The sequence below is a fragment of the Marmota monax genome, unplaced genomic scaffold (genome assembly GCF_021218885.2).
Source record: "Marmota monax isolate L192 unplaced genomic scaffold, Marmota_monax_Labrador192_F-V1.1 WCK01_AAM20220418_F8-fsc00001, whole genome shotgun sequence".
NCBI classification, from domain to species: Eukaryota; Metazoa; Chordata; class Mammalia; order Rodentia; family Sciuridae; genus Marmota; species Marmota monax.
In genome coordinates this window covers 52,578,430-52,594,692 of record NW_026693777.1, presented here as the reverse complement: position 1 = coordinate 52,594,692, position 16,263 = coordinate 52,578,430, and the positions used below count along the sequence as shown (strand labels likewise).

Genomic DNA, 16,263 nt, shown 5'->3' with positions numbered 1-16,263 from the left:
GGGTTTTAAATTAGTACTTTAATTTCATGTGAGTCTATATCATTAGTTCTTCTTTTTTTTTTTTTTTAATTTTTTATTGTTGGTTGTTCAAAACATTACAAATTTCTTGACATATCATATTCCACACTTTGATTCAAGTGGGTTATGAACTCCCACCTTCACCCCATACACAGATTGCAGAATCACATCAGTTACACATCCATTGATTTACATATTGCCATACTAGTGTCTGTTGTGCTCCGCTGCCTTTCCCATCCTCCACCATCCCCCCTCCCCACCTCTCTATCATTAGTTCTTAATATTTACATTTATCTTTAAATTCAATTAAGGTTTTTTCAAATATTGCTAGAATCATGTTGACTTATTGTTTAGCATCTTTTCTGTGTAAGTTTTTAATTAGTTATTATAAGTACTAATCATATTTTTAAAGAAATTAAAAAGTCATATTAAAATCTTATCTTTTTTGTTCGTAGATATTCCAAATGTCCTGATCGGCACTGCATTTAACATTGATGATGGAAATGGGGGATTTGTAGTTCACTGGTTAAACAACAAGGAATTTAATTTTACATCATCAACTGAAATATTTATGCATCAATTACGAAAACTTTCAGAAAAACAGTTAGATCATGAAGGTGATGAAACAGATAGAGAAGATGAAGAACGTTCACAGGAGGAAAGAGAAAGAGGTTTACATATGAAACTAGACCATGGTTAGTATCCTGTGTTCAGATTTTTCTATCTCTGAAGTTAACAACTTTCTTTTGTACAGCTTTTAGTTTGAAATATTTTCTTCTTTTTACTTTCCCATTTAGTCCATAAGTATTGATCATCTGCCATGGACCAGGCACACTGTGTTAATATTATTTCTCTCTCTCTCTCTCTCTCTCTCTCTCTCTCTCTCTCTCTCTCTCTCTCTCTCTTTGGTATGTATGTGTGGTTCTGGGGATCAAATCCAGGGAATGGTTCATGCTAGGCAAGTGCTCCTACACCCCCAGCTGAAAGTATATGTTTTGTTGTAACAAATTGCTTTGAGTAATATATTACTTTAGAAACTATATCCTTTTGGGGGGAATAGGTTTTGCTAATCTTAATAATAATGGTAATATGAGTGAAGTAGTAAATATAGTAGTTTTCAATTCAGACCAGAGAATAGTTTTCCTGACCATAAGTCAAAAAGGGGATTTTTTGTGGTTTCCAAAGGTAGGGTGCTATTTGTTTATAGTCTTAATGAATAAGTGAATTTTAATAGCATTATTTAATATGTATTCCAATAAATGTATTTTCTGATTCAGAATTATCCCTGGATAGAGAATCTGAGACTGGTACAGGATCATCAGAACATGAAGATGGAGAAAGAGAGGGAAGTCCTAGAATCTATTCACAACTTAGCATCTCAATGCCACTGCCTACAATCCTGCTTGATCGGAAGATTGAAATGCTACTAACAGAATGGAATAAGAATCCTGACATGCTTTTTACAATACATCCTGTAGATGGTACCTTTCTAGTGTGGCATGTAAAGTATTTGGATGAATATAATCCTGGAATATTTAGACAAGTCCAGGTATATTTTTCTGATGAAGCAGTTGTTATATTTCTTAAAAGAAGAAATAGATGCCATGTAGACCTAGCAGATTTTGTTTTTGATAAACAATTTAAAAAAGAGTATTTTTGCTTTTGAAGAGGACCAATGGCCATGCATTTTGCAAACCTAGTTAGTTAAAGAAAATGAATTTTGGATTTTTTTCCCCCCAGTACTAAACATTTGAATATATATATTTTGACTTTTTTTAGTATTTGTGGTATTTTGAGTAAAATTAAGAAACTATTTTGAAAATAAGACTCAGGATGACTCCCCTCCCCCCTGTACTCTCAGATTCATTAGCTAAATTAAAAGCTTTAATGTATTATGTTTCTCAACTTTAGTGCCATGTAGATCATGATCATTGGTCATTTTGATATACAGGCAAGGCATTAGAAACTTTTTTCTTCTCTCTTTCCTTAGGACATGAATACTGATATGATTATGCATAAATCAAAGATGGGGGTTAGACTGTAATGAGGTTGAAAATGATATGTTTTTGCTAGGAAGCTGGGATTTGGTATTTTGAAAATAGAATATTTTTGGAGGACTTTTTTGAGAAAAGGCAGATTCGTTACACTGAATTGTATAATTGTGTTTTTCAGGTTTCTTTTTCTTCTCGGATTCCTGTTGCATTTCCCTCTGGTGATGCAAGCTCTCTTAGTAAAAATATCATGATGTATGCCTGTATAAATGCTATGAAAGAGTCTCATCATACTCCATTACACCAGGAGCTGGTGTCTGTAGACAGTCCTCATGGATCACAGCCACACAAATCACACACTACAAATGTGAACATTTTAGCTCCCACAGTAATGATGGTCTCTAAACACATAGATGGATCTTTAAATCAGTGGGCAGTCACATTTGCTGATAAATCTGCTTTTACCACTGTTCTAACTGTATCCCACAAATTTAGGTATTGTGGTCATCGATTTCACCTCAATGACTTGGCATGTCATTCAGTTTTACCACTGTTACTGACATCCTCTCATCATAATGCTTTGTTGACTCCTGAATCAGATTGTCAGTGGGATTCTGACAGTAAATTAAACAGAATAATGGATCCTGTAAAAAATATAAAAGCTTTGTCAAAACAACCTCTCAGAAATGCAGCAACCCGTACATTTCATGACCCAAATGCCATCTACAGTGAACTTATTCTTTGGCGTGTTGACCCAATAGGGCCTTTGTCATACACTGGAGGAGTGTCAGAATTGGCTCGAATTAACTCTTTACATACCTCAGCCTTCTCTAATGTGGCTTGGCTTCCAACTCTTATTCCCAGTTATTGCCTTGGTAAGTGTTCATTTTAATTGTGAAATTAATAGAAGCTTTAAAACTGTTATTTGTTATACTCAAAATGATTTACCTTTTGTCATTACTAAGACACTTTTAATAAGTATCGGGATGTAGGCACCAGACTTATTTTTAGAACCTTTAAGCTTCTTTGTGATATTTTCCTTCTCATAATTTTCTTGTGAATTTTTGATTAATAATTTTATATTCATTAGTTGTGTCTGTTTAATTATGATTCTGGACCATAGTTATGCCTAAAGAGAAAAGTGTGAATATTTGTTTCTCATACTTTTTTATTGACTAATTTTTAGTCAATAATAAAAACTAAAAATTCAGCCAATAAACATTTTAATTCATATTTTTTCTTTCTCAGGCACATACTGCAATTCTGCAAGTGCTTGCTTTGTTGCTTCTGATGGCAAAAATCTGAGATTATATCAAGCTGTGGTAGATGCAAGAAAATTATTGGATGAACTATCAGACCCAGAGTCTTCAGTAAGTATTTGCTAATCATTATTAATACAGCTAAACTGATAAGGAACTTTCTTTTTATTTTGTCTAGGACCTTTATTTGTTAGTTGGTGTTTATGAATAAACATTATGTCTTGACTCTATATGACATACATATGGCAAAGTTTTTTGTCTTAATTTGTGTTTTCAAGGTACATGAATTAAAATTCCAGTCTATATATCACACATCAATACATTTACCATATATAAAGAATTTAATAAAGTCACACTATATGCATGTATAAATATACCACAGGAAGTTCCACCTTTATGTGTATCTGTAAAGCATCAATCAAGAATAAATAAATAGAAAGAGGGAAGATGGCGGCAAAGGGAGTGCATTAGCCCCATGTACCGCGTCACTGTGCGGGAGAATGACGAGTTAGAACGGCTAAAAGCTATCTTGTTAGGAATTTCCAGCAAAATCGGGGTGCTCCAAAACCTAGAGGAAGGATTTCCATCGCACGAGGATCAGCTACGGGGGCTCAAACGCGAGAGATTTGTCCGCACGGAGGGTCACGATGCTTATTCAGCAAATCACCCCGCGGCTAGCGTTTGTGGCGCGCGCTGGGAAACGACGAGATAGCAACGCAAAGATACAGCTCTGCGGGCTTCTGCCAGCTGTGCAATCACCATGCTCAGGGCTGAATTCTGGGTGTGAGACGGGGGAAGGAAGCGGTCCAATTCGGTTCTCCACACCGGTCAGACCACAGAGGAAGCCACCATCTTGGAGAGCTGACGTCACCATCCCTGTTTTCGACTGATCGCAGCTCATTCAGCCATAGAACAGGTAATTCAGGCTGCCATTCGCCTGCGTCTCGCAGATAAATTACTCAGGCTCAGTACCAAAGAACCTGCGGAAACTGCTTCTTGGAGCCTGCTCCTATCAGAACATACACTGAGCCTGGAGTGGCCGAATTCCGGCTCCCGGAACTGCTCTGGCCCAGGGCTAAAGAACCCGCGGAAACTGCTTCTCGGTCCGGGTCCTGCTGAATACTGTGGAGGTAAATACCAACCGAGCCTTCATAGGCAGTGGCAACAGGATTGAGATGGGGCTTGTGAGGGCCGGTCAGGACTCACCCGTTGCTTTGGTCACCCGGCAAAGGGAATGAAATGCTGCCATTCACATGGGATACTAACATGGCAGAGATCTGATGTCATCAGAAAGCGGCGGAGGAGAGAACTTCATTGATACCAGTGGCGACAGAAACAGTTGGTCTCCTGGTAAAGAAAGTGAGTCACAAACACCCAAGTCTCTCTCACTTTGTCATCAAGCCAGAGGGGCAGACTAGAGCCGCCGCCCGCACCCGGAACAGGCCCAGCGGCCCGCCGGCACGGTAGTCACGTCACCCCAATTGGAGTAGGGGCAGAGCAGAGCCGCCACCCGTGCCCGCAAGGTAGGCAGACCTGCGACCGACCGGCAGAACAGGCCCAGGGGTCCGCGGGCGTGGTAGGAGGGGCAGAGGAGAGTCGCTGCCCGCGCCTGCAAGGTAGGCAGACCTGCAACCGACCGGCGGATCAGGCCCAGCGGCCTGCCGGCGTGGTACACACGTCACCCCAATTGGAGTACGGGCAGAGCAGAGCCTTCGCCCGCGCCCGGAACAGGCCCAGCGGCCCGCCAGCGCGTAGTCACGTTACCCCAATTGGAGTAGGGGCAGAGCAGAGCCACCGCCCGCGCCCGGAACAGGCCCAGTGACCTGCCGGCGTGGTAGTCACGACACCCCAATTGGAGTAGGGGCAGAGCAGAGCCGCCACCCACGCCCACAAGGTAGGCAGACCTGCGACCGACTGGCGGAACAGGCCCAGCGGCCCGCCGGCATGGTAGACACGTCACCCCAATTGGTGTAGGGGCAGAGCAGAGCTGCCGCCCGCGCCCGGAACAGGCCCAGCGGCCCGCCGGCGTGGTAGTTACGTCACCCCAATTGGAGTAAGGGCAGAGCAGAGCCGTCGCCCGCACCTGCAAGGTAGGCAGACCTGCGACCGACCGGCAGAACAGGCCCAGCGGACCGTCAGCGTGGTAGACAGATCACCCCAATTGGAGGAGGAGCACAGCTGCTGTCCGCCCCTGCAAGGGAGACTTTGCAACTATACAAGAGCAATATAAATATATAGGGGGAAAATTTCAAAAACCCAACAGTTTCACCAAGCAGAAAGAAACGCGAGCAGTATGAAAAGACAAGGAAAGAAAGGACCACAAGCAATGCAGGTCAACTCAACTTTAGAAGAGGTAATAGCTGCAGCAGATGGAATGTCAGATAAAGAATTCAGAATATACATGCTTCAGATGATCTGTAGTCTCAAGGAAGACATTAGACAGCAAAATCAGACAATGAAAGATCACTTCGACAATGAATTACATAAACAAATCCAGGAAGCAAAAGATCAACTATACAGGGAGATAGAGGTTATAAAAAACAAACAGAAATCCTAGAAATGCAGGAAGCAATAAACCAACTTAAAAACTCAATTGAGAATACTACCAGCAGAGTAGAACACTTAGAAGACAGAACATCAGACAATGAAGACAAAGTATTTCAGCTTGAAAAGAACATACACAGCTCAGCAAGACTGTTAAGAAACCATGAGCAGAACATCCAAGAAATATGGGATAACATAAAGAGACCAAACTTAAGAGTCATTGGGATACATGAAGGTATAGAGGTCCAAACCAAAGGAATGAGCAATCTATTCAATGAAATAATACGAGAAAACTTCCCAGACTTGAAGAATGAGACAGAATCCCAAATCCTAGAAGCCTACAGGACGCCGAATGTGCAAAATCATAAGAGATCCACACCTCGACACATTATAATGAAGATGCCCAACATACAGAATAAGGAGACAATTTTAAAAGCTACAAGAGAATGGAAGCAGATTACATTTAGGGGTAAACCAATCAGGATAACAGCTGATCTTTCAACACAGACTCTGAAAGCTAGAAGATCCTGGAATAACATATTTCAAACACTGAAAGAAAATGGGTTCCAACCAAGAATTGTGTATCCAGCAAAATTAAGCTTCAGGATGGAAGATGAAATTAAAACCTTCCACGATAAACAAAAGTTAAAAGAATTTGCAGCTAGAAAACCATCTCTTCAAATCATCCTCGGCAAAACATTACAGGAAGAGGAAAAGGAAAATAACAATGAAAACCAACAGTGGGAGGTAGTACAGTAAAGGGAAAAAATAATCAAAGAGGAAAAAAAACAATGTTAAGTAACATAAATAAACAAATATGGCTGGAACAACAACCCATATCTCAATAATAACCCTAAATGTTAATGGCTTAAACTCACCAATTAAGAGACACAGGCTAGTAGAATGGATCACAAAACAAGACCCAACAATATGCTGCCTACAGGAGACACATTTGATAGGAAAAGACATACATAGACTGAAGGTGAAAGGTTGGGAAAAATCATATCACTCATATGGGCTTCGGAAACAAGCAGGAGTGTCCATACTCATATCAAATAAAATAGATTTCAAGCCAAAGTTAATCAAAAGGGATAAAGAGGGACACTACATACTGCTCAAGGGAACCATACACCAACAAGACATAACAATCATAAATATATATGCCCCAAACAATGGTGCAGCATGTTCATCAAACAAACTCTTCTCAAGTTCAAGAGTCTAATAGACCACCATACAATAATCATGGGAGACTTCAACACACCTCTCTCACCACTGGACAGATCTTCCAAACAAAAGTTGAATAAGGAAACTATAGAACTCAATAACACAATTAATAACCTAGACTTAATTGACACATATAGAATATACCACCCAATATCAAGCAGTTACACTTTTTTTTCAGCAGCACATGGATCCTTCTCAAAAATAGATCATATATTATGTCACAGGGCAACTCTTAGACAATATAAAGGAGTAGAGATAATACCATGCATCTTATCTGATCATAATGGAATGAAACTGAAAATCAACGATAAAAGAAGGAAGGAAAAATCATGCATCACTTGGAGAATGAACAATAGGTTACTGAATGATCAATGGGTTATAGAAGACATCAAGGAGGAAATTAAAAAATTCTTAGAGATAAATGAAAACACAGACACAACATATTGGAATCTATGGGACACATTGAAAGCAGTCCTAAGAGGAAAATTCATTGCTTGGAGTTCATTCCTTAAAAAAAGAAAAAAACAACAAATAAATGATCTCATACTTCCTTGAAAAATCCTAGAAAAAGAAGAGCAAAACAACAGCAAAAGAAGTAGAAGGCAAGAAATAATTAAAATCAGAGCTGAAATTAATGAAATCGAAACAAAAGAAACAATTGAAAAAATTGACAAAACTAAAAGTTGGTTCTTTGAAAAAATAAATAAAATCGACAGACCCTTAGCCATGCTAAGGAAGAGAAGAAGAGAGAGAACTCAAATTACTAGCATACGGGATGAAAAAGGCAATATCACAACAGACACTTCAGAAATACAGAAGATAATCAGAAATTATTTTGAATCCTTATACTCCAATAAAATAGAAGATAGTGAAGGCATCGATAAATTTCTTAAGTCATATGATCTGCCCAGATTGAGTCAGGAGGATATAGACAACCTAAACAGACCAATATCAATTGAGGAAATAGAAGAAACCATCAAAAGACTACCAACTAAGAAAAGCCCAGGACTGGATGGGTATATAGCAGAGTTTTACAAAACCTTTAAAGAGGAACTAATACCAATACTTTTCAAGCTGTTTCAGGAAATAGAGAAAGAAGGAGAACTTCCAAATTCATTCTACGAGGCCAACATCACCCTGATACCTAAACCAGACAAAGACACTTCAAAGAGAGAAAACTACAGACCAATATCTATAATGAACCTAGATGCAAAAATCCTCAATAAAATTCTGGCGAATTGGATACAAAAACCTATCAAAAAAATTGTGCACCATGATTAAGGAGGATTCATCCCTGGGATGTAAGGCTGGTTCAATATACGGAAATCAATAAATGTTATTCACCACATCAATAGACTTAAAAATAAGAACCATATGATCATCTCGATAGATGCGGAAAAAGCATTCGACAGAGTACAGCATACCTTTATGTTCAAAACTCTAGAAAAACTAGGGATAACAGGAACATACCTCAATATGTAAAAGCAATCTATGCTAAGCCTCAGGCTAGCATCATTCTGAATGGAGAAAAATTGAAGGCATTCCCTCTAAAATCTGGAACAAGACAGGGATGCCCTCTCTCTCCACTTCTGTTCAACATAGTTCTCGAAACACTGGCCAGAGCAATTAGACAGACGAAAGAAATTAAAGGCATAAAAATAGGAAAAGAAGAACTAAAATTATCACTATTTGCAGATGACATGATTCTATACCTAGCAGACCCGAAAGGGTCTACAAAGAAACTATTAGAGCTAATAAATGAATTCAGCAAAGTGGCAGGATATTAAATCAACACGCATAAATGAAAGGCATTCCTGTGTATCAGTGACAAATCCTCTGAAATGGAAATGAGGACAACCACTCCATTCACAATATCCTCAAAATAAAATACTTGGGAATCAACCTAACAAAAGAGGTGAAAGACTTATACAATGAAAACTACAGAACCCTAAAGAGAGAAATAGAAGAAGATCTTAGAAGATGGAAAAATATACCCCATTCATGGATAGGTAGAACTAACATCATCAAAATGGCGATATTACCAAAAGTTCTCTATAGGTTTAATGCAATGCCAATCAAAATCCCAATGGCATTTCTTGTAGAAATAGAGAAAGCAATCATGAAATTCATATGGAAAAATAAAAGACCCATAATAGCAAAAACAATGCTAAGCAGGAAGTGTGATTCAGGCGGTATAGTGATACCAGACTTCAAACTATACTACAGAGCAATAGTAACAAAAACAGCATGGTACTGGTACCAAAACAGGCGGGTGTACCATGGTACAGAATAGAGGACACAGAAACCAATCCACAAAACTACAACTATCTTATATTTGATAAAGGGGCTAAAAGCATGCAATGGAGGAAGGATAGCATCTTCAACAAATGGTGCTGGGAAAACTGGAAATCCATATGCAACAAAATGAAACTAAATCCCTTTCTCTCGCCATGCACAAAAGTTAATTCAAAATGCATCAAGGAGCTTGATATCAAATCAGAGACACGGCGTCTGATAGAAGAAAAAGTTGGCTACGATCTACATACTGTGGGGTCGGGCTCCAAATTCCTCAATAGGACACCCATAGCACAAGAGTTAATAACTAGAATCAACAAATGGGACTTACTCAAACTAAAAAGTTTTTTCTCAGCAAAAGAAACAATAAGAGAGGTAAATAGGGAGTCTACACCCTGGGAACAAATCTTTACTCCTCACACTTCAGATAGAGCCCTAATATCCAGAGTATACAAAGAACTCAAAAAATTAGACAATAAGATAACAAATAACCCAATCAACAAATGGGCCAAGGACCTGAACAGACACTTCTCAGAGGAGGACATACAATCAATCAACAAGTACACAAAAAAATGCTCACCATCTCTAGCAGTCAGAGAAATGCAACTCAAAACCACCCTAAGATACCATCTCACTCCAGTAAGATTGGCAGCCATTATGAAGTCAAACAACAACAAGTGCTGGCGAGGATGTGGGGAAAAGGGTACACTTGTACATTGCTGGTGGGACTGCAAATTGGTGCAGCCAATCTGGAAAGCAGTATGGAGATTTCTTGGAAAGCTGGGAATGGAACCACCATTTGACCCAGCTATTCCCCTTCTTGGTCTATTCCCTAAAGACCTAAAAAGAGCATGCTACAGGGACACTGCTACATCGATGTTCATAGCAGCACAATTCACAATAGCAAGACTGTGGAACCAACCTAGATGCCCTTCAATAGACGAATGGATAAAAAAAATGTGGCATTTATACACAATGGAGTATTACTCTGCATTAAAAAATGACAAAATCATAGAATTTGCAGGGAAATGGATGGCATTAGAGTAGATTATGCTAAGTGAAACTAGCCAATCCCTAAAAAACAAATGCCAAATGTCTTCTTTGATATAAGGAGAGTAACTAAGAACAGAGTAGGGACGAAGAGCATGAGAAGAAGATTAACATTAAACAGGGATGAGAGGTGGGAGGGAAAGGGAGAGAGAAGGGAAATTGCATGGAAATGGAAGGAGACCCTCAGGGTTATACAAAATTACATACAAGAGGAAGTGAGGGGAAAGGGAAAAATAATACAAGGGGGAGAAATGAATGACAGTAGAGGGGGTAGAGAGAGAATAGGGGAGGGGAGGGGGGATAGTAGAGCATAGGAAAGGCAGCAGAATACAACAGACACTAGTATGGCAATATGTAAATCAATGGATGTGTAACTGATGTGATTCTGCAATCTGTATACGGGGTAAAAATGGGAGTTCATAACCCACTTGAATCCAAGTGTGAAATATGATATATCAAGAACTATGTAATGTTTTGAACAACCAACAATAAAAATTTAAAAAAAAAGCAAAAAAAAAAAATGAATAAATAAATAAGCTCAGTATGGTGGTGCATGCCTATAATTCCTGCGACTTGGGAGGCTGACATGGAAGAAACTTAAGTTTAAAGCCAGCCTGAACAATTTAGCAAGGTTGTAAGCAATTTAGTAAGACCCTGTCTCATAATAAAATAAAATGGCCTAGGGATGTGGCTCACTGGTTACGTGTCCCTGGGTTCAATGCCTAGGACCAATAAACAAACAAACGAATGAAAGGAAGACCAGCAGAGTAGTGGGGGGAAAATAAGGGAGGAAAGGACAGGCAAGAAAGGGGGCACCAGGGACTGAAATGGAGTTAATGAAATTCAATGCATTATTTTGTCACAGTGAACCCAGTTACTATGTGTAACTATAATGCAGTAATAAAAGAAAAAAGAAATAATGTGTTTTGAAAAATCTGTGTTCCTGACATTTTTCACTCTCTAGTTTGATTCTTTTAATTTTGCTTTTCTCGAAAAATATTTTAAGGAATCTTTACCAAACTGTATGTTTAGGTTGAAAAATTTGAACTTTTTTCCAAGGTTGACTCACCTTTAAGAGGTCCTGTAGTGGATCAGCATTGTGGTTCAGTGGTAGAGTACTTGCCTAGCATGAGTGAGGCACTGGGTTCGATCCCTGGCACCATATAAAAATAAACAAATAAAGGTATCATGTCCATCTACAACTAACTAACTAACTAAATAAAGTTCTGTAGTTAGATTATGTTATCAATGGGTGATAGTATCTCATTCTAGTAGTTCTGTATATGAACTGGAAGTCATATGTATTAATTAATATGGAGATTTGAATAGTGAATTTTCAACTTCCCAATGAAAACATATTGTATAAATCAACTGTTCTGAAAAATATTTCCAGTATTAAACACTAAATACTGTTTTTGGGTGTCTGTGTACCCATAATTGTATAAAGGATATAAAATACAAGTTTTAGTGCCTACTTTTGAGGGCTTTTAATTTGGATGTGAAGACAAATTATTAATGAAATATTAAATAACAGTTAAAGACAGAAAGAAGAGATATCTAGGGGTGATATGTAATTCATTGCCAGAAGGATGTTATTAGAAGTGTTTTACAATTTAGAGGAATGAGAGATCAGGTTAAGGTGTATATTGAAGCCTTTTTCAAAGACAGTATTTTTGGTTTGTTTTTGATGAATAGGTAAGATTTAGAAAGATGATACTTTGTCTTTGCCTGGATGAAAGAATGACCTGAAATTAAGTGTGGAGGAAAATATGTGTAGAAAGCTTGTTCAGAGATAGAAAACCATAAGGGCTGAAGCTAAAGGTTTTGCATAGAGAAAGCCTAGAAAAGTACCATTATAGAATTTGAGTTGGAAGATAGTATTTTAAAGGTCATTTAGTCTGACAAGCCATCTGATGTTTTACTCCCTTCTACAACATTGTTGCCAGTTTTCTCATCTGGCCACCATTGAAGGAAACTCAACTCCAAATGCAGGTCATTCTGTCTTTGCATTACTTTTAGTATTAAATTGAATTTCATTTTCTATTGTAAGTCCTAGCTCCACTTGGAATAAGTCTAATATTCCTTGCATACTAGAGTAATTTGGATAATTGAATATAACTTATAACCCCTGAACCTTTTTTCTTCATGTCAAACCTGCTCTTCTCTCACAATTTCTTTAACTGTTTTAGTTTCAGACTTGACTGCTCTTGTGAGCAGATTTCAGTTTGTCTATACTAAGGCATTATAGGATGAATAGAATAAGTAGTATTATGATCTTTCTTGTTAGATATTGTTATATTTGGTGGTAATTACACATTTTTTGTAATTGATTAATATTGAGCTGAAGTTTTATTTTTGCAGTTAAGTCCTGTGTTCTCCATTCTGTATTTGTGCGTTTGAATCTGAAGTCAAAATATAGGCCAATTTTCCCTGTTATATTTTTGTCTTACTTAGTTCAGTGTAATAGTCTAACCTTTCATTATATTTTTGAATCCAGATTGTTATTCAGTATATATACTGCTGCTTCCTTATTTATGTCAGCAGCCTATTTGAAGAATGTTGTTTCTGTATATTCTAAGTCACATTTTAAAAAATGTTCAACAGGACAGATCTGAAGAAAGAGCCTAGCAATATACATTTGAAATCTTTATCCAGTTTTAATTTCTGGAATATTTTCTAGTTGTCCCAACAATTTCCATGAAGCAGATTATCATATACTTTTCTGAAATAAAATTTTTCCTGTCTACCAAATATTCTGTAGTAAAAGGAAGTAAAATTCATAAGAATGACTCATTTTAATGTATAAGTAGGCTTAATGTATAGGCCATAATGTCTCTTCATGGCTGAAACACTGTGCTAGATTGACATCAAGCCCTTTGGTCTGACTTATAGAGGTATGTTATTTTCCTTTTTGAAAATTGAAATATTTGTCTGTTTTGAGTTTTTTGCTACCTGTGGCATTCTCCATGATTTGGAGGGTTTGATCTTTTCTTATGGCCCTATTTGGTGTCCATTAAAGGTTTATTAGCTACCCTGTTTTGTTTTTAATGTTTCCTCTGAGGTTTACAATATGCATTTACAACCTCTTACAGTCTACTTTCAAGTAATAAAAGTGTGATTTAAACAACTTATGACTATCCTTTCATTAGTCTCCCTCTTCCTTTTGTGTTGTTTTCAGCATAAAAGTTCTTTACATGTTTTGTTAGGTTTATACCTAGATATTTCTTTAATTTTAGTCATTGTAAGTGGTTTTTATTTTAAATTTTGGTGTCTGTGTATTCATTACCAGAATACACAAACATGGTATATTTTTAAATGTTTGTCTTATATATTGCAATCTTGCTTAACTCAGATATTAAATGTAGGAGGCTTTTTTTGGGAGGAGGTTAGATTCCCTTGCATTTTCTCTACAGATATAATCTCATTATAAATAGGAAGTGTTTTCCTTTTTAATCTATATGCCTTTATTTAAATTGCTGGAGCTTGAACCCCAAAACCTTGCACATGCTGGGCAAGCACTGTACAACTGAGCTATACTTCCAGTCCTATTTTCCTTATTTTGTTGCACTGGCTAGAACTTTTGGCACTATGTTGAATAAAAGGGATGCAATTAGATGTTCTTGTCTTGTTACCATTTTTAAAGGGAAAACATGCAGTGTTTTAGTATTAAGTCTGTTAGCTGTAGGTATTTTAGTTGCTGTTTACCAAGTTGAGAAAGTTTTTCTAAGTTTGTTAACTTCTTGATACTTTTTTTTAAAGAGTCTGCTTTTTGTTTCCTGAGCTTTTTGTTTTTGTGTTGTTTCCTTCTTTTTATTTTTATTGATGTCAGCCTTTATTGTTCCCTTCCTTCTGCTTACTTTGAGTTTTTCTTTTCTTTTTGGTTCTACTTTTTCTAGTTTTAAAAGCTTAAATTGTTAATTTGAAACTTTCTTGTTTTTTAATATATGTATTTAGTGCTATGAATTTCCTACTTGAAATTTCTTTAAACATTTTTATATGAAGAATTTTCATTTTCATTTAACCCAACATATATTTTAATTTTCCTACTTGACCCCTTGATTATTTAGGAGTGTGTGATTTAGTTTGCAAGTGTTGGCCATTTTCCTGATTTCTAGTTTGAATCTATTCTGGTAGTAAAATACACTATATGATTTTGTCCTTTTAAATTTGTTCAGGTTTGTTTTATGATCCAGATATTGTCTTTGTGTATTTCAGCACTTGAAAAGAAAGTATATTTTGTTGTTGTTGGATAGAGTGTTCTGTAAATTGTGGATTCTATTCTGACTGATGTTATTGTTGAGTTCTGATATATCTTTGCTATCTAATTTTTCTATCAAATATTGGAGAAGGATGTTGAATTATCCAACTTTAATTGTGAATTTGTCTGTTTTTTCCTTCTAGTTCTAAAAGTTTTTGCCTAACATATTTTGCAACTCTGTTTCTTGGTGCATATATGTCGAGTTTTTTTAAAATTTTATTTGTGCTTTTTAGATATATGTGGCACTAGAGTATATTTTGACATATTTATACAAACATGGAGTTTTATCTTATTCTAATTAGGCTCTCAAGTCTTGTGGTCATATATAATGTTGAGATTCATTGTAGGCAAGTTGTCAGATTCATTCTACTATCTTTCCTATTCCCATTCCCCCTCCCTTCCCTTCATTCCTCTTTGTCTAATCCACCGAGCTTCTATCCCCAACCCCTTGTGTATTAGCATCTGCATATCAGAGAGAACATCCGGCCTTTGGTTTTGGGATTGGTTTATATTACTTAACATGATAGTCTCCAGATCCATTCATTTATTTGCAAATATCATAGAGTCATTCTTCTTTATAGCTGAGTAATATCCCATTGTGTATATATACCACATTTTCTTTATCCATTCATCAGTTGAAGGGCACCTAGATTGGTTCCATAGTTTAGCTGTTGTGAATCCAGCTGTTATAAACATTGATCTTGTTTGAAATCAAGGTGTTGTCAAAGCCATGCTTTCTCTGAGTCTCTAGGAGAAAATCTTTCCTTGGCTATTCCTAGTTTCTGGGTGTTCCTCGTAATCCTTGAGGTTTCTTGGATTGTCATTCTATCACTTAAGTCTGCTTTTCTGGGTGTCTCTGTGTCTTCTTCCTTCTGAGTGTCTCTGTGTGTCTTTTCTTCTTAAGATACCAGTCAATAGATTTAGCAACAACTATAAAATACTATGACCTTAAGTTATACCCGTAAAGACCCTATTTGCAAATAAGGTTACATTCTGAGATTCTGGATGGACATGACTTTTAGGTAACACCATTGAGCTCAATACATTAGCTGACTTGTTTTTTTCCTTATCAGTTATATTTGTTGTTGCTTAGTTAGGAAACTTTAAAGTCTATTGAGCCTCCAGATGCTCTTGAGCCATTTTGATTTTCAGAGCACTGTACTCTAAGGAATTCTAGAGTTATTGCCTTTTAAAAATAAAGTACAGAGCTTTGCCCTTATTTTTTATATTAAACTCTTAAGATGATATGATTAGTTTTGTCAAGTTCCTTATTTCTGCTCACTTTTTTTTTTTTTGTAAGAGCAGCTGTTCTGGTTACTTCCTCTACTAATTATGAGTCAGTGTAGCAAGAAGTTGTCACATGCTTTTCTATTCCTCAACTTAGAATTTTAGTAGATGCTGAGTAAAGGCCAGCTTTTTTTTCAATAATAGATATTGAAAATATTTGAATTTTGTCCTGTAGATAGAGAGGTGGATTTAGGGGAGAGGTGGATTGAGGGGATAATGAAAGCGTTTGGGCAGAGAATTAAAGTGGTTACTTTGTGGGATGGAGTAAACTTGGTGTGTACTAGAAGCATGGAGATAGCAAGGAATTGTTTTGAGATCAACTAGATGTTGGAAAACC

At 37.1% G+C, this 16,263-nt stretch overlaps 1 protein-coding gene across 6 annotated transcripts in view; it reads left to right on the top strand.

The window, feature by feature from the left end:
- Positions 1 to 16,263, top strand: part of Dmxl2 (Dmx like 2) — a 172,126-nt gene that overhangs the window by 71,506 nt on the left and 84,357 nt on the right. For all 6 annotated transcript variants that reach the window (XM_058584798.1, XM_058584800.1, XM_046460940.2 and 3 more), the window contains 4 exons: positions 474 to 713; positions 1,296 to 1,567; positions 2,191 to 2,884; positions 3,258 to 3,379. In XM_058584798.1, coding sequence (XP_058440781.1) covers positions 474 to 713; positions 1,296 to 1,567; positions 2,191 to 2,884; positions 3,258 to 3,379 — 1,328 coding nt within the window. The remainder of the gene's footprint in view (positions 1 to 473; positions 714 to 1,295; positions 1,568 to 2,190; positions 2,885 to 3,257; positions 3,380 to 16,263) is intronic.